This window comes from Equus przewalskii, chromosome 26 (assembly GCF_037783145.1).
Source record: "Equus przewalskii isolate Varuska chromosome 26, EquPr2, whole genome shotgun sequence".
Taxonomy (NCBI): domain Eukaryota; kingdom Metazoa; phylum Chordata; class Mammalia; order Perissodactyla; family Equidae; genus Equus; species Equus przewalskii.
In genome coordinates, this window is record NC_091856.1 from 29,460,818 (window position 1) to 29,484,203 (window position 23,386).

At 36.8% G+C, this 23,386-nt stretch overlaps 1 protein-coding gene across 3 annotated transcripts in view; it reads left to right on the forward strand.

Moving 5' to 3' along the window:
• The window catches only part of PBX3 (PBX homeobox 3), a 204,842-nt gene that overhangs the window by 149,454 nt on the left and 32,002 nt on the right, over positions 1-23,386 (forward strand). For 2 of the 3 annotated variants that reach the window (XM_070596514.1, XM_070596513.1), the window contains exons 3-5: positions 3,884-4,125; positions 15,195-15,385; positions 21,446-21,581. In XM_070596514.1, coding sequence (XP_070452615.1) covers positions 3,884-4,125; positions 15,195-15,385; positions 21,446-21,581 — 569 coding nt within the window. Of the gene's footprint in view, positions 1-1,813; positions 1,896-3,883; positions 4,126-15,194; positions 15,386-21,445; positions 21,582-23,386 lie in introns of all 3 variants that reach the window. The other variant, XM_070596515.1, reaches the window with a different exon arrangement.

Genomic DNA, 23,386 nt, shown 5'->3' on the forward strand with positions numbered 1-23,386 from the left:
AGCTCTGAATAATGTACTTTTTACAAAGTAAAAATGATCCGATAACTTTTATTTATTGTTACTCTGAATATTGTGTGTCTTCCCTAACTGTGGAAATATTGTAGGGCTAGATCTTAGTTATGCCTAATTCACAACCATATGTAGAGCACATTTGCAGTAGCCATGGTCTGAAGCCACTCTTCAGTCCTGGATGAACAGGGGTTAGTCATGGTCCAGTGGGCTTTGTCCTTGAGATGAGGGAGCCACGAAGCTTGGTTAGTGCCCTGTGTTTGCGCCTCATTCTCTCAGGTCAAGCCTTCATTGTGTTACAGTGTTGTTCTGTTGGAGAGGCTACTACTGTACAATCCAGGCACTGCAGATTTCTAATCTGCTTATTTATAATTCAAAAGCTTGCCTATATATTAATGAACCCTTAATGAGCTGTTGAGAATGCCTGAATTACAGTCAGATTATTAAACTCAAACAGCCCCGTAATCATACCATTTGAGTGGGCTTTAGGTACTTTTCACATCTGCAGCTTAGTATTGTGAAGGGCATGCGTTTATTCGGAGAAAGCTTTGTAATAATTTTGACCCGTAATTTATTTATTGCCCTCCGAATGCAGTCGTCTATGCAGATGCTCTCTCCCATTATCTGTGGGGCAGGTGCACAGCATGTTGAAAGACAGCTAATTAGGATTTGCTGAAAGATATGCAAAAACTGTGGGCTTATAACAAAGCCAAGTTCATTGTTAAACAATGTTTTACTGTGTTTGTATGATTTGTCTAAATCTTAGGGATACTGAAATGAATGTTGTGGTTATAAGTAGATTGCAATTAGGGTTGTTGTTTTTTAAGTTTATAATGCTATAATAACTAAGGAGCCTAGATGTAAACTTTATAAATCTCTATAAATGTTCCAGTATACGTTTTTGGATTAAAAACAAGAATGGCCAATTTTTAAATTATTATTTTCCCAAGGTTCAATTTGAAAGTATCAAATCTTTTGATAGAAAAACAGTCCCATTCATTCTGGCCCTTGGAAATTTAGGTTTATTAAAATGTGTAGAGGTGCCCACAGGAGAAGATGTGCCGACTGGAAGCCGTGTGTGACTGTGGCAGTTTAGTAGGCTAAGTAACAGTGAGTGAATAGGTAGGTAGGATGACGAATAAAATAGTAACTTAAATGTAAAGTAAGAAAATAAATAAAAATATTCAAATAAAAAATAATTTTGGAAACTAGGTATTGCTATTTAAAGATCTATGATCATGACTTGGCTTAATAAAGAAAAAAATTTGATTCACTTTTCCAACTATAGTTATGAAAATGACTTCAGTATTGATAAATAGCTTTCTCAATGTTACCTAATTGCAAACTGCTCTAGTACTTTTCATCCAAAGGAGTATGAACTTTTTGTTGGGAAATGATTTTCTGGTTAGCTTTGATGCACATAATTTATAAAGTAAATGCAGAAGGATTGCATTAAAACATTTTTTCCTGTAGTTGAAGCAAACACTGAAGTGTTGATTTACTTATGATTTTAGAAGTAAGAGATATTATTCATCACAAGGGGAAAATGTTAGACCAGCTGAAAATACATACTTATTTTTATTTGTGTCTACTACTATTGAGTTTAAGGGGTTGCTTGTTATTGGTATGGTGGTGTTGGTTTATATACGTATTAGGTATGTATAAAAGTGGCATAGATGGCTAATTAGTTGTGTCTTTTGCATTTCTTCCTGATGAATTTCCTTCTTCTGTCTCCCTTATAGTCTGTCTGCTTCCTTGTGTATTAGTCATTGAGCATCTTCTCTTGTTTGCCACACTTGTGCAGGGAAGAGTAATAATTTTGACTATGGATGTTGATCTGCTATTAAAGAACCTCACCAAATGTCCATAGGAAAAGAGCGATATGTGTAAGTACAAGAGGAAAAGTAGAAACCTGGAGGAACCTTGAGGTAGATAAAAAACAGATTTCCAGGAGAGGCACCAGCATCTGTGTAAAAACAAAAAAGAAACAACAAACACAAAAATGTGAGCAAAAATTTAGTTTAAAAATGAGAATCTTAAGGAATTCCCAAACAAATAGTATAAAATGAAACAGAGCCCAAAGTGCAAGATAAGAGGTTGCTCAGTGGTCCTCGTCGCATGCGAAATGCACAGGAAACTCGGTAGATGGAACTACAAGCATGTCTACATCATGAGATTTTAACATCTAACAAAGTGAATTAGAAGGAAAGAAAATCAAAGATGTTAAATTAAAATCCCAGTGTAACCAACATTTGCCAGTTCTAGAACAATATTGGGCAGTTTCCTGTAGATCTAGAAGAAATGACAGATACATGTTTGTCTATCTTTAATTATCAGTGATGTGCTGATACTGATTTTACCTTAAGAGAGTTATCTAACTTTTTGCGTCCCTAAATGAATTTATTGTTTTAGTATATTATAGTTTTCAAACCTTACTTATTTACCTCTGAACAGGCAACAGATATAATTTTAAATTATTGTGAATTAGTTTTATTACCCAGTTGAAATTATTCTGAAGTATGCTTTTAAATGAAAGTGACAGCTTTAAAGTGTTTTGAGGGAGGATATTAAAGTTGTGCATTTGAGTTAAGACAACCAAGAGTTCTGTCATGCTGTGGGTGTAATTCAGGACGTCTAGGAATGAAATCTGTTCCTAAAAGAATTAATGGTACTTTTAGGTTAGCATATAAAATCACAGAGCTGGTGCTCAGTTGAGTAGTTGGCAGCTTATAGATGTTACTGTCATGTAAGTTACACTAGACACAGAGTGTGCACCACTGTGGATAAACAACAACAGGCACAGACGCAAAAGGCAGAATCCAAATGTAGACATGCAAGTTGCCAACTTCCTTCCCCCCTCCCCAAAGATGCCTTGTAACTAGTGTGGGGAGCCTGCTTTTAAACAGATTTACAGAGGTTAATTGGGCTGGGATATTTTAGATTATGTTACATGTTAATGAAAATGCTGATTTTGAGCTGTCATGACTCCAGTGCTTTTTATACCATGATAATTATTTTAAAACTTCGTCTTCTGTGTTGTTGAAAACATCTTGGCAGAAAGCCTGTGTGACCTGATTAAACCTATGAATTGTCAGCTGTGATCTATAGTACTCAGATGAGGTTGCTGACTGGGCATCACTTAGGAAGTTCTTGATTTAAAAGCAAAATTAGATTGAGAGTACTGTACCCAGCACCATATTGCCATGTCGATGGTACATTTTTAATACTGTATTTAGTGTCCTGCTTTTATAGTTTGCTGGCAATTGCTTAACAAATTCATTTAATAATATATATTTTTAAAGCATAGCTAATTACCTCATAATGTATGCATTTCTCTTCTCCCCTGAAATTACATGATGGAAAAGCCCATCTAATTCTGTTTATTTTCTAATTTTTGGATATAGCTTATGAATTAATTATTCTATGGGATTTTAAATTCTGTTCTTCCAATTTTACAGAGAAGCAGAATAATCACCTTCTGATGGTTTTTAAAATATCCTTAGAATTATTTTTTCCTTTCTCAAAATCTCAAATTTTTTACCCCCTTCCCATTTTATGCTTAAATCGTCTAAATCTAGGAAGATTAGGTGTTAGAATATTCTGAGAAGCCACTGTTCCTTTTTTCTAAGGATCCAATGTGGGATAAATTGAAAGGGGATGATATTAGAAATTATAGGATGCATGTAAATATTATCTTGAATAGAATTTTCATACTTACTTATGCTTATTGATAAAATGTGAACAATGAAATTCTCAGAGTGAATTGTAGTACACTGATGTTGTTTAATCATTTTCTCAAATAAACAAAATACTCACACTGTTTGTCCTGTTTCTCGCTTCTTCTCTCTCTGTTTCTCTCTCTCTTTCCTTGAAGGTCTCAGCATCAGAGGAGCCCAGGAGGAGGACCCTCCCGATCCCCAGCTAATGAGACTGGACAATATGCTTTTGGCAGAAGGGGTTTCAGGTCCTGAGAAAGGTGGGGGATCGGCGGCAGCAGCTGCAGCCGCGGCAGCCTCTGGAGGTTCTTCAGATAACTCTATTGAACACTCAGATTACAGAGCCAAATTGACCCAGATCAGACAAATCTATCACACAGAACTGGAGAAATATGAACAGGTCAGCAGCCGCCACTCTCATAGTCCTGCACAAACCCTCTATTGCTCTTCTATTAGACTGCGCTAACCAATTCTGAGGGCTGTGAGGGGTAGGTGTTAACACAAAGAGCAAAGTAAATAAGGTCAATGCAAAAATCCAAGTGAATTGTTGGATTCATGAAATGAAGTCCCTTTGAGATTTTGGAGGTGAAGCTAAACCTATTTTATCCCATCTGCCTGTTTTAGTTTTATTCATTCCTCACATTCACGTGCCCTTACTACCACACCTGCAGCCATGCTTCCCCTTTGGCCTCACTGCTTGGTGCTCTTCACAGCTCTGTAAATTAACATTTGTGCACTGGCCTTGTTCATAAGCCCTAACAACTTTTCAAGGGAAACATTGTGTAGTGGGCTCTTCCTCGTATTCTGTGAGCTCCAGAATCCTCCTAGGAATTAATTCTTATGGATTGTGCCAGACTATAGGGGAGGGAGCTAACTTCACAAAGTAAGCAGGTTCTGACCTGTCTCTCTGAGGAGGAGACCTCCCAGGATAATTATAGGTACCCTGGGACAGGGAATAGTACTCGTGTGCTAAGTTGTTGATTAGAAAGAGAACATGGATTAGAAATGCTATTTTCAGCAATTATATTAACCATATTCATTGAATCTAAGATATCTTTGATTTTAAGCTGTTACCATTGTTTTATGTATCATGAAGAAAAAATTAACACTGCTTAATTTAACTATAACATGCCATTGATTGTAAAATGCTTCCAAACATCAGATATGTTTAAAATGTGGGAAAAAATTAGTAAGTCTTAGATTCAATGAAATAAGGTAAAATGGTGGTTCATTTTAAATATATTTTAGCTGTTATTTTAAGCCTAAAAACCTGCTTAGTTTGAGGAATTCTCACTGGAAGTTAATAAAAAAATAATATTATACAAATGTTTAAATGTACCCAAAAATAAAGAGAATATTATTAAGTTGAATCCTATGAAATGTGAAGTTTTTAGGCCAAAAATAGTTGTGTATTGGCAGTTTTATAGAGTTCAATCTAAAATAAGGAACCCCCCCTAGATACCCATTACCCAGAGAAATAATTATCAACATTTTATCAATCTTATTTTGTCTACCCACTCCCCTGCCTTGCTTTTTTTTTTTGGTGGAATATTTTAAATCAAGTCTTAGGCATCATATCATTTCACCCATAAATACTTCACTATGTAGTAAGGTACTTCTTAAAGTCCAAACACCGTAGTGTGATGTGGGAGTCCTAGTCAGGTTTAATACTAATTTTTCTTCTAAGTCCCCTGTATAGTGTCAGTTGTGTATGTTACTTTTTCATTGCTTTCTATAATATTCTGGATATGGTGGTGTTAAGCAAGTACTGGATTCTGTCCCAGAGGTGAGTGTGTTTTGAGGGAGGGTAGAAAGATTTATATAGCTTTGTGTTAAAATACAATATAAATTAATATTATAAGATGTTGTCTTTTTTCCTGAATACGACTTTCTGGGTTCTCAAACTGTATCTCTAGTCTCATTTGTAGGAATAATTTTTGATGGAAGATGTGCAAATGAGAATTTTAGAAAAATTATCTTGTGTATGTATGTAGAAAAAATGGAGCTTCTGATTTGACATGTGAATAATTGAGAGTAAACAAAATAAGTCATGGTTGAAAAGGTTGCCCTGAGCATAAACAGTAGAAAATGGTTCTAATTTGTGGTATAATTCTAATTGCATAACTTTATGTTAAATACATCTATACATACTTACTAAATAAATACCACCAGTCACTTTGCATGGAAAGGTTTGTATTATTAGGGGTCAAATGACCTGAATCCTTTAGCTGAGGAATTCAGGTGATTCCTTAGTGTCTCCTGCCATGTTTCTTCACACTGGCATCCCTATTTTCTCCCGATAGCCCTATTAGAAGTTGGGTGAAGCTGGCATCAGAGTCACCAGGTTTTTTGTTTTTGTTTTTGTTTTTGCTTTAAAAATAAACACGTACACACAAGTTCTCCATAAACTAATCTATAATATGTATTTTTGCATTAAATATAAAATTGGGAAATGAGTTTTAAAATGTAAATATGAATCTTATTTCTAGATATATTAGTAGCCTAATAAAAACCGTTTATATTCCTTTCTCATTTTTGCTAACACTTTCGGAAGGAAAAATGTAGATATATAAAATTGATGGAGTATTATGGACAAATAAATAGATGGGATATAATGACTACTTGGCTATTTCAACAGAATTTTAGTTTACACATTTTCTTCTGTAGGTTCTGAATTGTTTTAGAAATAACATAGCAGCATTTAATTCTCCTGAGTTGTCTTTGGGGCTGGCTTTTGTAGCTCTTCTGTCTGTAGTTCCTAAGTTATTAGGATCTGGGAGTTTTGACATAAGATAGTCAACTTTTCTTTTCAAGTCTTTGGGATACAAGGGCTTTATCTGGGATAGACCTTTCAGGGGTATGCTTTCAAGTTACTAGAGGGGCTAAGCAGAATTAAGGGAGATGAAGGGGGTGGCATTTCTAAAATAGATAGTATTATAATTTCCATTTTACAGATGAGAAAATGAGACTCAAGTGATTTGTCCAATGTCACACATCTGGTTAGTGTCAGAATCAGGCATTGAAATCAGTTTCTGACAGTATGCCTTTCTTTTCCATTGATAAAAGCTATGCTGCTACTGGGGCTTGCCCAGTGGTACAGCGGTTAAGTTCACACATTCCGCTTTGGTGGCCCGGGGTTCGCCGATTCGGATCCTGGATGTGGACATGGCACCACTTGGTAAGCCATGCTGTGGCAGGCATCTCATGTATAAAGTAGAGGAAGATGGGCACGGATGTTAGCTCAGGGCCAGTCTTCCTCAGCAAAAAGAGGAGGATTGGCAGCAGATGTTAGCTCAGGACTATCTTCCTCAAAAAAAAAAAAAAAAAAATTATGCAGCTACTTATGTAGAATGGGAAAATAATTCAGGTGTTTTCCACTTTTCTCTGATTTGCCCATGTTGGATTGCGTTTGGAACGGGACCAGAGTAGAGATGGAAAGAACTATTTTAATCACTTTCCAGAAATTATATTTTTCCTCCTAAAAGTGAACATGAGTACTCTGAGTGACAGAAAATGCTTGTTAGTAAATAGAAAGAACATATACGTTAAGGCAGAAGCATCATCAGAAAATTGTGTTGTCTTTTACTAAAAGAAATAAACTACATTGGAATCTTAGAGCTATTCACTCTACTGTATTTTGCAGTGAAGCAGTAATGAAAATATATCTGAAGCCTGTTTAGATTTAGGTTGCCATAAAATTAACAAACACCACCACCGCGGTAAATTAAAGTACCTTATAAACACAGCCACATTTACAAAGCTAAGCAGACGAGAGCTACAGTTTGAGCAAAATTGAATCCAAGCTGCAAGGCTCAGTTTTATGTGTGTGTTTTAGGAATGATACTGTCTTTAAAATCCTGGGGTGGTTTTCCTCCAGAAAATGTCCTTTGACCAAATGTGTCCATTACACAGGCTCAGATGTGTAATGATTTTTGATGATGACCATCTTAATTCACTTATAACACTTTTGAAATAGTGGGCATAGTGTATTAGAGTAAGTTTCTTTAATATTACTACCACCCGAAAGGAAACAGAACTATTTTACTTTTCTCTTTTTGATCCTGACACCCAACAGGAATATGATAATTTTCCAAAGCTTGTACCAACTGTCTTGTAATATTTTGTCTTGGGTGCATTGCCTCCCCCTTTAGTGGGGAGAAAAATCTGGTTGTTTCTTTGTCTTCTTGTTGATCAGCTGTAAGTTTTGGAAAATGCTTTTACTGTACCTTCCAAATATGCTCTTATGATTAAAGGCCCCACTAATAGAATAGGTGAATTCCTAACGAACTTGAGCCAAGAGTCCTGGGAAGCCTGTTTTTAAGAATTAAAGGCCTTCTTGGTTCTTCCCCATCTCTGCCAAAGGGAAATGGGCACATTGGTTTTAGCAAATGAAATTTGACTTAGACATTTGTTCTCAGCTAAAAAGGAAAAGATATATCATGCCCTGTGCAGCTCTCCCACTTTGCTTATGCCAGAAGAAATGCTTGTACACAGGCAATTCACTTCATAATTTACAACTGCTATAATAGAGATGACATATTGAAAGCTATCTACTATAATTATATTGAAATACATTTTTGCTGAAGGCAAAAGTGCTACAAGGGTCCCAACCCTCCTTAGGCATCTGGAAACCTGCTTTCTGGGTTCACAGATGCCTTTTGAATTCACCTAAAATCAGGTAAAGCACTGGAGCCCAGCATGTACATGAAATGTACTCAAGACCAATCAGGTACCGTTTAGCTGCCAGAGGACTTGCAGACAACAGGGGGTTGTCGGGGGAATGGAGAGTGAGTGTGGAACCTAAACCTTTGGAAAGGCATGGCCTTGTGATTTTTGAAGATCTCAACGTTATGTGCTTACATTTGCTGGCAAAATCTCCTTTGCTTGTAAAGGAATTTTATTTTTATCAGGTTAAAAAATGCCGATGTTTTTACGTTAGAGGTTTTGTACCCCACCAACTCTTAATCCCATTTTGCTATTTCTTCTTAACAGTTAAGCAGGAAAGACAAAAGGGTGCTTCTTGATGTAAATTTTATGTTTTGTTTTCCCAGGCGAGGCTTTGCCATTTATTTCTCCAAGGGAAGGGTTTTGCTTCTTGTCAGCCTTCATGCTGGGTATTTTCCTTGGCTAGAAGGAGTGTTTGAGCGTTCCCCATTTTTCCTCCAAGTTTCTAGTTTATTGGCTCTATGTACCAAATGTCTCTTTGACCACAAACTTGATTAATAAAATGAATTATTTTATATTTGAATACTGTTTTTTCAACGTCTTAGAAAGCAGTGTTTGTATTTATTCAGGCAATGGGAAAGCAGAACTCTGTTAGGGAATCAGAGTAGGGACTTGCTTGCGGAATAACACACACAGAAATAGGAATTACATAAAATTTTCATTTTTATTGTCAATAATAACTGCCATTTATTAAGTATTATGTTCTAGACTCTGTGCAAGGAACTTAACATATATCATATGATGTAGTCCTTCCAAAACCCTCATGAGTTCGGTCCCTAAACTATGTAATCTTTGCGGCTATTCCTTAGGCATATTGGTCTCATTCGAACTGGCTTAGAAAGAATCTGTAATGTTGACTTTTTTCCTAAAACAAGAAGAATTTGTTGATTTAATAATCATTCCATAACTACAAAATCTATAGTATTGGACTAGAGTTACTTGCAAGGTTATAAAGACGTCTAGAAAAATGGGGACACACAAATTGAGAGGCATCAACTTTTAATAGAGATTTATTCTTTCTTTGAAAAGTGGATTTTAGAATGGAGGGTATTATGTTCTATCGTCTACAGTCAGCTTCTCTAGATGGTTACAAAAAATCAATTCAGTTTTTAGATCTGATCACTGAACCATTATAAAACTTCCTCTAACATCAGTGCTTGCTCACTGTCTGATTTTACATTTTCACACTCAGTGATGTGAACTTACAGGCAAGAAAGGGGTTGAATCTTGAATTCACAACTCAAAAAAGCACCACCATAAAATAAACAAAACCCTGACAATTTTAATTTTCAGTGTTAACCACATATGTATGTATATTGAGGAGACAGTTTTACTACCCAACAAATGTCATAAAAAATGTTATCTAAAATTCAAATATTTCAAATCCTCAATTATTTCTTGGTTTGGATTTTTAAGGAGAAAGGAACAAATGGCAAAGAGAAAGGCTCATAATAAGAATTGATTGAAGATACTTTTATCAGACAAAGACTTCTATGCTTTATGCTCACTTCACTATGTTATTTGCAATCTGTGTTTTAAAACACAAACAAAAATGCATCCTAGGGGCTGGCCCCATTGCCTAGTGGTTAAGTTTGGCACCCTCTACTTCAACAGCCCAGGTTTGGTTCCCAGACACAGACCTACATGGTTCGTCAGTGGCCATGCTATGGCAGTGACCCACATACAAAATAGAGAAAGATTGGCACAGGTGTTAGCTCAGGGTGAATCTTCCTCATTGGAAAAAAAAAAATGTGTCCTAGTAATTTTCAACAGCTGGTTTAAAAGAAAAAGAGATTTCTGCCATTACTGTAAATCAGAAAATTGAAGGAATAAAAGCTCTCATTTCCTAAATATTCCAGTTAACCAAGGTGTTTCTTCATTTGTATTGTGGACATTGACCAGAAAATTCTTAACTGACAGTTTCACTTGGAAGAATAATAAGGCAATGAAAAATTTTTCCATTGCCTATTTTAATAATGTAGTCTTGTAGGTACGATGGAGGATATGATGAATGTTTGAAGTGAGCATCCCACCTTATAAATGGCATCGATGCCAGTTTGTGGTTGGGTGACCCTTCAAAACAACTCCGCAATCATTTGATCATTCTTACTGCATTTATATGTTTAAAATTTGTATACCTTTTAAGGAATAGGAGATGAGGCAGTACTGCGCTCTGCTCTGAAACTGGTACAGATGATGCTGTAAATGAGGCTGTAATTTACTTTCAGTGGTATAAAGGAAAAAAAATTACTTTGCCTAAAGTGTATGCATCTTTCTTAAGGGTGTACCCAGATTTTAATTATCTAAATGTAAATACTTAATGAATTTTACTTAGAGTAATGAGCTAAAGTGCACACTACATAAATGAGATGTTCTAATTAATCATGTATGAACTACTGGTTTAAAGAAAAGCTATGTGAATTCTGTGAATGTTGGGCTATTGCCAAATTGCTAATCAGCATTTGCATTCATAGATGACTTCACTTAATAAGTTGTGAGACATTCAGCAAATGTTTTAGGAAATTATGAGTTTTTAGAAGCAGAAACTTTTTGCTTTTAACCCTTTTTTTTCACATGAGCCTTTGGCTGCTTCTTAGAAACCATAGGTAAACTTTCATTCTGGAGAGATTAAAATACAGCCAGAAAAAAACTAAAGAGAACTAGCATCTCAGGTATCATTCACCCTGGAGTCTTGAATTATTTATCAAGACATATGCCCTGTCATAGATATATGTTACCATAATGTATGAGCTGGGTTTGTAGGAATTAGCATTGTTATATGTGCAAATTAGAAATGCTTCCATACTCCAGTACAACGGTTTTCAAACTTTTTGGTCTTAGGACTTAGACTCTTAAAAATTGTTGGCGACCTCCTAAGAGCCTTTGTTTGGTGGGTTATATCTATTAATATTTATTGTAATAGAAATTAAAACTGAGAAAAATTAAAAGTATTTATTAGTTAATTTTAAAATAACAATAGTAAATCATTATATGTTAATTTAACTAATACTTCTTTAAAAACCTGTATTTTCAAAAAAACCTTATTTAGTGAGAAGAATGGCACTGTTTTTACATTTTTGCAAATCTCTTTAATGTTGGGCTTAATGGAAGTCACCTGGATTCTCGTGTGTGCCTCTGCAGTCAGTCTGTTATGTAGTTGAAGTATATAAAGAACATCTGGTCTCACACAAATATGTCATTGGAAAAGGAAGGAGTATATTAATAGCCTTTTCAGATCATTGTGGATATTATTCTTTGAGATTACACCAAAACTTGACAAGTTGTAGTTTCTTACAGGTTAGTTATAATGTGGAGTCTGAAATCGTATCAATTAGCTTTTTGTACTCTGTTCCTTTAAAATTCATTGGTCTAGTTTGCACTTTGAGTGGATCTTCTACCTATGCATGTTTTTGTAACATCATGCATTGATCATTTGGAAAATATGGTTCACTGGGTTATGTATATCTTCCAATGTTGACACATTTCATTATATAATATCAAAATATCATATTTATTAATATCAACACCTAACTAATCAGAAAGTCTACTGGTAGACTGTCAAGCTCATGGTGGTGAATGCAAGTTTTCCAAAATTATAATTTTCACTTGAAAACTCAAATTTCATCACTGGCGTAACTATTGTCAACTGTTTTCCTTGACATGACAGGCTCACTTGATTCATTTTTGAGAAAACATCTGCCAGATACCCAAACCCAAGTCTGAATAATCGTAATTTGTCAATTTTGCTTTCAAATAAAAATGATATTATGTGAAAAAGCAGCGTTGGCCTACAACTTAATCACAGAGGTGCTTTCTCTGGAGGCAACCCTCTTTCCACGTGCAGAAGTGCTCTTTGGGTGCTTCTCATTTTGTCACACGGAATATTAAAAACTTAATCAAAGGTTGAGATGTAATAAAATGAATAATTGCTCTTGCTTTATGAAGAACATCCCTAAGTGAAACTGTCTTTTTTGGTGTGTGTGTGTGTGTGTGTGTGTGTGAATGGGTAGTGGTGAAGAACAGAAAAAGAAACATAAGGATTACTTAGTGTACTGTTTGCAAAAGAGTTTTTCTAACTAGCACATCGGTCCCCAAGCTGCTGTAAAAGCGTGCTGTCCGATACAGTTCCCACAAGTCACATGTAGCTGTTGAGCGCCTGAAAGCTGAAGTGCTGGACTTTCAGCTAGTCGGAATTGAGATATGCTGTAAATGTAAAATACATGCTGGATTTCAAAGTGCATAAAAGAAGAATGTAACATACCTCATTAACACTTTTCTAAAAATATTATGTGTTGAAATGTTAATTTTTTTACATATTGGGTTAAATAAAACATTGTTAAAATTAATTTCACCTAATTCTTTTTATCTTTTTAATGTGGCTACTAGAGAATTTAAAAAATTTCACATGTGGATCACAATATATTTCTTTTGGACAGCATTGCTCTAGAGAAAAGAGGTTTTATGACCAAGTTTATTTGGGAAAAGTTGGATACACCATTCTCCCTGAAGATTTATTATGCATATTGACATATTAGAAGTACTGAGGAGTCTTACAAAAAAAAAAAACCTTTAAAAATTTTGGTTAACTCAGCATTTCCCAGACATGCTGTATTAACATTCCCTGGAACTTAGCTATAGAAGTGTAGAACTTTCAGATCTCAGTTTGGGAAAACAATTCTCTTTTACTTTATTTTATTGATTAGAAAACAGGACTAGAGTTTACAAATTAAATAATTTTGAAATTATGTGAGCATCTGTCTCTTCAGGGAAAGTGCAAGAAAAAGATATATTTCTTGGCAGGGTGACCACTTATTTTCAGCTTGGCACAAGATAGTTTAAGTTGGTAATATAGTGGGGAAAATCTTAAATTTACTTTTCTTTATTTTGGCTTCCTTTAAGATAGAAAGAACTTCTGCTTTTAGATCTGCAAATTTCCTTAGTGTTTTACTGTGTAATCACCTAGGACGATAATTCCTAGCCTTTTTTAGTTTTTGACTGGCTAAGAATCTGGAAAGAAAACAAACAAAAACTCCGGATTGTCCTCTCAGGAAATACACACGTGCACACAACTTGTAGAAGGAGTCATAGACATTCTGAACCTGTCCATGGACTGCAGGTTAAGAATTCTTCACTTAAAGTTCAGGGATAATATATTTACAGATATTAATCAACATTGCTCTTGAATTGTAATACAAAGGCACACCAATCAATAGATGTTTATTGGATGCCTACTGTGTTATATTGCACAATTTTATACTCTGAAGAATTTCATAAGTATAACATAGGGTTGCTACTCACAAGGAATTTTAAATTTCTCAAGACTTAAAACATATTAAAAAAACTTTGGTAAACAAAACTCATTTTACCTCACCTTAGAAATATTTATAGAAAAGCTCCATAAAAGCTTAAAGTAGCTGAAACACCCAGTGTACTTGAAAGGTTAGTCCTCTAATGAGCAGTTAGAAAAACCATCATGTGCTGTGTGTGAGCAATGTTCAGGATATCTTTAGGGAAGTGGACGTTATTATAGCTTCAAAATATGTCTTGCCGTGATCAATGATTGTTCTGTCTGCTCACCCTACCAGGGGCATTCATGCAGTAAGACGCAGAATCTCCTGTCTTGCTTTTTTAACGAAAATGCCAGAACACGTTCTTTTTATTCAGGGGTATAGACTGATGCTTTATTTACCAAAGCAATGCTAGATTTCAGTGTAGGCCCTGTTACATAGTTTTGTAGATCTAAACGAAGATAGGTGAACTGAAAGGCAGGGCCTGAGGACTGTGAACTCAAAAGTTTGAGACCCAAATCTGTTCCTTATTTTCCTGCTGCCCTTCCTCTAAAGAGTCAAGCTACTTTCCCCGTCTTCCATATATGGCTCATATCCACAAATAGTGATATATCCACACTGCAGCTAAATTATACTAGGACATTGGCATGCTTGGTATCCAGGGCCCTTCTCATGCTAACGCAAACCTGAATCCCCTCTTCTCCTCTACATATTCTCTCTATTCCTCCGAACTTGCTACATACCACTATTTCCAGGGTTTTTCTTGTGCCTGGAATTCCTCCTGACTTCTATCTTTATCCACCTTTCAAAAATCCTACCTATTCTTTAGAGCCCAAATGTTGCTTCTGCCATAAAGCCTCATGTCATCTCTGCCTCCAGATGAGACTACTCCCTCCTCTGAACTTAGGAAGCACTTATTCATATTTTCCTGTGACACTTTGCATAGACTGCCCTGTTTGAGAATTTGTTTTTTATATATTTTATCGCACTGAAGCCCAGGTCCACATCTTGCTCATTTCTGTGTCCCTTAATAGCACTTGGAAGACTTTGAACTTCATAGTCCTTCAGTAAACATTTGTTGAATAAATGTAAAACCCCAGGGAAGATAGGAGGTGCTTAGTATTAACAAATAACATATACTTATATAGAGGAGTTGGAAGAGAGCATCGTCCAATAGGAAAACCTCCTTTTGGAACCCGGACAAGGGTGAGTGGGAAGGGCAGTTGAGTGCTATGTCTCCCTTGCATGTCTGGCCATTCCTAGTTTCAGAATTTCTTGCTGCCCCATCTAACTACCACTGCCATTTCACAAGTGTCTTAGTTTTCATTTTACCCTACCCACTGCAGAATGCCATTGGCAATTGCAAATGAGATGGAAATTCAGATGAGTTAATGTCTGGGTGTGATTATATAAAATACTAGATTCCTAAGGAGTGATTTTTTTTCCCCCCTTACAGGCATGTAATGAATTCACCACACATGTGATGAACCTTCTCCGAGAACAGAGTAGAACACGTCCCATTTCCCCAAAAGAGATTGAAAGAATGGTGGGCATCATCCATCGAAAATTTAGTTCCATTCAGATGCAGCTCAAACAAAGCACTTGTGAAGCAGTTATGATTTTAAGATCAAGGTTCCTTGATGCCAGGTATGTGAGGCCACAAATCTATTACATGGCTTTTTTTGTTTTTCCTTTTTCACTCCTTGTATATTATTTTCTGTAAAACTGGCCAGTTGGTCTTAGATTCTTTTATAATTTGGCTACAAGAGCCCTTCTCTACAATGAGCAGGTGATCCACCTCGTGGTGCCTGTGCTGTCAAGCCTCTTCTTGTCTGGTAGTGCTAGTGCTGTTAGCTGCCGATTGGTGATTCAGGAAATGGATTAGTGCTGCTACTAATGACTTAGGAATATGTAGCCTTTCGATTCTGATGCCAAAAAGTATTTTTAAGGATAACTTTATTTATAAAGATAACTTTCAGTATATAACTCTGTTTTAGCAAAGGTTTGTTTTCTAGGAATTTCTTGATGTTTCATTGCTTGTGCACATTATAAGGAAATACTTAGAGATACTCCTAAAAAGGAAGTGGTATTTTAGTTAAAAGCAGTTACCGCAAAACCCCCAAACTCTGTTTTTCCAAGAAAGCTTATCAGTTTCTCCCGTAAGGATGAAAATTTCCCTTTTATCTGAAGCTTTCACCAAGTTTCATAGGAATTGAGTAATAAATTGCACATGGTGTGTTTGACCTATTGGGTGACATAACAGAAGAATCACCAAGGTGCCCCTCTATGCTGCATCTGCAGGCGTGCCTCTTGGGCATCGCTAAAGCTTGTGATCAATCTTCAGCTTTGGAAAGGAGTTTCTATTTTGTTTTGCTTTCTCTCCCTTGGAACCTGACAGAAGTGATCATCACCATCCAAATTTTATAATATAGGAGAAAATAACTAAGGTAGCTTCTCAACTGGAAAACAAGGTGTGTGGAATAGTCATCATGCCAGAGCTCTTCTTAGAGCCAAATAAGGAAACATATGCCACCTAATTGTACTCCCATCCTCCTTGTTAAGCAAAGCCTTGGATCACCTTTGGTTCCTTCCTCCTCCACACCAAATTAGTCACTAGAACTCGCCAGTGCTTCATTTTCAACATGTCTCTTGCTCTCCATTCTTACTCGCACTGCTCAGTTCATGTTCATCCTTTTGTACCTGGACTAGCATAGTACCCTCCTACTAGTCTCCCCGTCTCCAGTCTTACTCCCCTCCCTCCCATCCTCCATATCCCTTTTCTGTTTCTTTAGCATCACTATGATACCCTAATTGCTTTGCTTAAAAACTGCAGTAGCTTTTCAGTGCTGCGTAAGTCACATCAACACGCCTTAACCTGGCATTTAAGCTTTAAATGACCGGCCCTTGTCTTCATTATGTTTTTGTTGTTAAGATTTCTTTTTAAACTTTATTCTTTGCTATTTAAAAAATACCAAGCTCACTATAGAAAATTTGGAAAATATATAGAATAGAAGGACAAGAGATAAAAGACAACCACATTTTTACTACCTAAAGAAAAAAGAGCCACTGTTAATATTTTAGTACCTTGCCTTCAGGTTTGGGGACTCTCTTTTTTTTCTTTTTAATATGCTTGTGATGGTACAATATACATAATTTGCTTTGCTTTTTAAAAAATTTACCTGAATAAGTAAACATCTTTCATATAGTGTAAGCTCTAATTTTAAATAATATTTTAATGATTGAAGTCTACCAAATGGATATATGATAAATAATTTACTTAACCATTCCTCATTTTTGAGCATTTAAGTTGTCCCTAGTAATTTCCGTTATAACTTCTTCCTTCCTCCCACAAATATTTATTTGTGCTGAGAATATAAAGGTAAACAAGATAGGTTCACATACTTGCCCCAATTGAGTTTATGTTCTACTTGGGGAAACAGACAATAAGCAAGTAAACAAATATGCTATAGTATTCTACTCATTAATGTAATGAAATGTAGTAGGATGATAACTGCTATGGAGAAAAATAAAGCAATTTGAGGGGATAGAAAATGATGGAGAGAGGGTGCTATTTTAGACAGATTTCTCCTGAAACTGCTGTTTCAAGAGAAAATGGAAATCTTTATGCATTGAACCTTTTTGATCTTTAGGATTATTTCCTAAGGATTAAGTCTCACAAATGGAATTATTAGATCAAAGTCTGAACATTTTTAGTGCTGCTATTATATTACTAAATTGTTCTTTCCTGTGTTTAATCCAAAATGAAATACCTCTTATCTGTTTCCTCGGACTGCAATTCTTTCTTTTCCTCTGCCTCACCACTTCTTCTATCACCAGCCCCACTCCTCACCCCCACCCCCCCACAGCAAATCTTGTTCTCCCAGTCTTTTCCCCAGCTTGGTCACCAATAATGAGTTGTCGTCTGTGAGCGTGTCCAGCACAGAGCTTGCAATGGAACCAGTGCTCACGTGTGTTGATTTGGTGAGACCTTGTTCATGCCTCCAGGGCAGCCTGTGCTCCCTTTCCAGAAGCCCCCTTTAGTCACTCCACTGGACTGACTGGTCTTTGCCTGCTCTTGAACCCCGAGACTATGTTTATACAATTCTTCAGACCAAACTTCATTCAGACTGCCTCTGTTGCAGCTTTTCAAGAACGTTTCTTCACGTCCCTAGTAAGTCACATGGTCACTGAAAGCAACAGCCAAGTCTCACATGTTTACATTCCCTGTGATTCCAGCAAGTGTCGTATACATGATAGGCTGCAAAAAATAATTTGACTATCCAGGTGAATGAGTATTTCGACTTAATACTTTTAGGAGGTAGCATCAGAAATCAAAAAACAGGGATGGCCCCATGGCCGAGTGGTTAAGTTCGCGTGTTTGCTTCGGCAGCCCAGGGTTTCACTGGTTCGGATCCTGGGTGCAGACATGGCACTGCTCATCAGGTCATGCTGAGGTGGCATCCCACATGCCACAGCTAGAAGCACCTACAACTAAAATACACAACTATGTACCGGGGGGCTTTGGGGAGAAAAAGGAAAAATAAAACCTTAAAAAAAAAAAGCAGAAAACATTTTAAATTGTTTTTCAACTTTGACCATTTTAATAAAAAATATTATGTGACAAAGATATTTAAAAGTACTTTCTTCAGAAAGGAATCCTTCCTAATCCAACTGCTATCCTTATTTCTGCTGATACTTGCCCTTTCTTGTCAACGTGCGTGCTTTTTTACGTAACTGCATTCATAATGTATTCCTCTAAATGATTTATTTTTCTTCCGAGGAGAGAAAGTATGTTAACAAGCCAGAGTGAGCAGAGTCAGAACGAGAAGGTGGCGGAGCTTAGAGCAGAGTCCCTTCTCCCACATGGGTTGCTGTTAGTGATGTTGTGATGCTGATGGCATGCAGCCCTGGGACCATTGCACCACTGCACACTGGCCTCGGGCACAGCCATTTAGAGTGCCGTGAACCCTGGAGGGGAATGAAACTTAGGGGAAATGCTTAATGGGCATATTCTACAGAATGTTTTCTAAAAAATAAATAAAGTATAAGACCAAGTTCTCTCTTACGCCTTCGAGTGAATGCAAATACTGAGCTCTGGTTCTGTTCTTGCAGTGCCTCTTAGCAAGCCCTCTGCACTGAGAAGGCAAGGTTTTTCTGCTCTAGGCAAACACGCTCAGGGAGATGATTCCCTTGCTCACTGCAGCTTTTTGTAAGCCCATACTCACATTTCCTTGGTAATTGGACAGGCTGAAACATGTACTAGTGCAAAACATTTAAGAATAAAGTTGTGTAGGCCTCTCTGCTCTTTCAGGAGAAGTGCTATAGTCTGGACACAGCCAGAATGTCTGGGGTTAGGCATTCTGCCCATAAATTTGTTCTCTGATGTTTTTCGATATTTGCTAAAATTACTCCTAGACAAAGTCGATGAATGAGCCGAACTTATCTTTGCTTCCCAGATAGGTTTATGCTCATCTTTGCTTTCATAAGTCCTCATTTCCCAAAGAAATGCCCTTCTGTCATCTACTCTAGTCTGCTGCTGGACTCCATCTTTTAGACTGAGAGTCACAAACTCACATGCTTACATGTAATGGAAGTGAGTAGAGTGGCTGGATGAGGGGCAGTGAGAATTAGAGCAGATGGGTGTGTATCTGAGGGGACAGCCATCACTCAGCTTTAGCCTGCGTGCGCCTGCCTTCTAAAAATACAGACCTGATGTGGTTTATCTTCCAATTTTTCATAAGAAGTCAGAAACCTAGGTTTTCATGAGCAGGTCAGTATTATATGGTCTCAACAAACATTATCTGTAGGCCAGGTAATATCTATAGGTTCGACAGTTTCAGTGTCTATTCTAGACCTTTTCCACCCCACTCACCCACCTAGCTACTCATCAGAGCATGCCTCTTCAAAGTGCCCCCAGGTCAGAGCTTTGTTTTTCTTTTCAAGCAGTGCATGACTCCTGCAAACCTGCAAATTGCATGTATTTCTCTTCCTTTCCTTTCCTTTCTTCCCTCAGCACCTCCCCCATCCAATTCGTCATCAAATTCTGTTGCTTTTAGTCCCTAAATAGATCTTGACTCTCTTCTTCATCCCTCAGGAAACAAAAGTTTAACCTTCCAAAAAATTATTGAAATTAAGAAATTTCGGGACTCAACCTGAGATGTTTTGATCAGACCTAGATTTCTTGCTCCCTTGACTCTCCCTTAATATTGAGACATAGAGCACATACTTAACCTGCCATGTTAGTGACATCATTTTAACTAGAAGAATCTCATAGGGTATACACATTTACAACTGCCTACTGACTCTGTCTTTCCTGAATGTAGGATATCACAATTGAGAAGACGATTAAGATTATTTGGAAGACAGTATTAAGAGAATTATTTTGGGAAAGTGTTTTCCAGTTACTGGGGGATCTAATTTAAAGTGAAATCTGACAAATGCTAATTTATAGGTGGAATTCTTTAAAATCTGAATAACAAAACCCAAATATAAATGACATTTGTTGCTATTTGAAATAAATTGTTAATAAATACTTGATCTTCTGACAGTCTGCCACCCACCTTCCAATGAAAACAAAAATTTTTCCTCCCCTACTCTTTCCCTTGTGAGTAAATCATACCTCGGTCCAGACAGTTGCTTAAGCAGAAAAAAATCCGGAAATCCTGATGTATTTTTTCCTTACCTTGATTCTGTCTTCTCCACACACTCCCCCTATTCACTCAGTGGTCATCCAGTCCTATTGCTATTACCTTTCAAATAGATCTTGAATCTTTTTGTTTCCGTTAATCTCACCCTATGCCGAGTCCCCGTCATCTCTCAATTTGACCATTGCAGTTGTCTCCTTAAATATCTCTGCATTTCCTTTCACGCTGTCTTCCAACTATTCTCAGCAGTCAGAACGATCTTTTTAAAAGATAAAAGTTAAAGCCTTTGATAGCTTCTTATTGCACTTAAAATAAAATCCAAAAATTCTTATGGGGCCCACGAACCCTGTGTAATCTGGCCTCTTCCCGTGCTTCTAGACTCATCTCACACATTCCCTGGGCTTTACTGAGCTCCAGCCTCCTATAGCCGTTTGGACTTACCAACCTCTCTTCTGTTTCAGGACTGTTTCCTCTGCTCATTCCTCTTCCCCTCTACTCTTCGTCTTACTAACTCCTGCACATTCTCCAGGTCCCAGATTCAATATCATGCCTTTGAGGAAAGCTTTCCTGACTCCATAATCTGTTAGGTTTCCTTCTTATATGCTTTCATTGTACCTTATACTTTTCCTTCATGATACTTGATATGATCACCATAATTTGTAGTTATTTATTTCTGTGACACTTGTCGAATGTCTTTCTTTCCCCTACGTTTCTATTCTCTCCCTTATCAGCTCTCTGGTAGACCTTATCTGTTTTGTTCCAACTGGATCTTCATTGAGTGCCTAGAAAATATTTGATCCTCAATAATTATTTGATGAATAAATTAAAGAATAAAGTTAATTGTGCTTCCCATTCTAGTATTTTTCTTAGTGATCCTACATCTTAAAATGAGTTAGTGTTTTGGAGGATGCCAAGAGTGTAATATACAATACCATAGTGATAAATTAGATGCTAAGAATGTTTAAAAACAGAAATCTAATTTTTTTGTATGATCCAAATTAATATATCCCTCTTTGGTTAATGCTAATTCTAATTCTAATTCTTTTTTTGGTTCTTGTCATAGACGAAAAAGGCGTAACTTCAGTAAACAGGCCACAGAAATCTTGAATGAATATTTTTACTCACACCTCAGCAACCCCTACCCCAGTGAAGAAGCCAAAGAGGAGCTGGCCAAGAAATGCAGCATCACAGTGTCACAGGTGAGAGAGGACTCCCTGGTCTGTCTTGTTTCCCCATTGATACAGGAATCCTATTCCTTCTTCAGGGCATTCGTATCAAATTTCATATCCAAATCTTCCATCATCAAAGACGATAGAAAGAAAATATAGCTATTTCCACATTTTTATGCAAGCTTTTAAAGCTTAGATAATTTTTCTTTAATCCTAAGTGTCAGGGAATCAAGATAACCACCTGCTGCCCTGGTGTACATCTGCTATGGAGAGGACATAAACGTGCCATGGGGAGAGACACTGTTCACACTTCAGGGACTCACAGTAAATGGCATGTAGCCCTGCTTTCCCCAATTTAGATGACTGACCTAATCTTCTACCAGTGAGAAGCCAATTTATTTGTTGCTGAAAGGAAATTTAATATCACTCTTTGGTGAAAGCTTTGAGGAATTCACCAAGTGTTTTCTTGGTAACCATACTAGGATATTTGGGTCCCAAGGATTTCTTTGCTTCCTTGTTATCCATTAAATAGAAGAATTAAGTTCATGCCTGTCACTGTTTTTTGTTTTAAACATCTATTTGTAATAAATTGGCCTGAAGTCAGCTGTCGTTTTCTAACCAAAAAACATTTAGTTTTAAGCAGATAGACTGGTATTTAGACTGAGGATTGGAGACAAATAAACAAACAACTGTACCTTCCTAAAACATAAGTATACGGCACTAGCTGTAAAATACTATTTTATTTAAATACTCATATTGTTGTTTATAGATTGTCATTTGAATAACATTTCTTCATAGCATGAAAATGGGATAGTTATCAACCAGTTCTTGCAGTGGAACTTAAGGAAAAGCTGACCGTCGGCAGAAACTTCTATGTTCCCTAGAGGTCGCATGATATAAAATTTTAAAGTAGTCTTTGTGTCTGTTTGTTTGTTTTTGCTGAGGAAGATTCACCCTGAGTTAATGTCTCTTGCCAATCTTCCTCTTTTTGCTTGAGGAAGATCTGCCCTGAGCTAACATCTGTGACAGTCATCCTCTATTTTATATGTGAGCTGCCACCACAGCATGGCCACCGATGAGTGGTGTAGGTCTGTGCCTGGGAAGGGAACCTGGGCTGCCAAAGTGGAGCACACCGAACTTAACCACTAGGCCGTGGGGCTGGCCCAATAGTTTCTAAATAAATACTCCTACTGTACATCTGAATCCAAGATACGAAAGATTCCCTTCACATTTCAATGAAAGTTTCATATCAGTATTTTAAGTCATTGTTATTTAAGGGAATAGGGTCTGGGTTTAAGATCATTTCCGGCTGCTGTTTTGGCATCACTCTCTCTAGAACCTCTAGAGCAAACATAGATTTAAGTTTTAAGATTTAAGATTTCATATAAGAGTTATTGTCATTCTCTTATGAAGTAGTTGTATATCTTGATTCCTTTTGCTCCGTTTGAAATGGAATATAATTGATTTGGGTTACCAGCTTATGAAGACATATAAAACATTACTCTCTGGGCTGTGTACTCCCTGCCGCTTGAAATACTAAGGAACAGTCAAATATGCTGGGTCAGACAGCGAAGATGAAATTAAAAGTATTCACTTCAAGTGGGTGTTTTCTGGTGGGTGCATTTCTCTGAACATTAGTGGAAAGACTGGGCTCATGCTGAACACCAAGACTTAGAATTCAAATGTTTATGGATCCAATTTAAATTAAAGTGTTTTCATGCTTCCGCTCTTTCTCTTTTCTTTTCTTTTTTACTTCTATAACATATTCACCATTGGAGAATAACACAGATTATGTACATCTTTTGAAAACCAATATAAACCTGGTTTTTCATTAG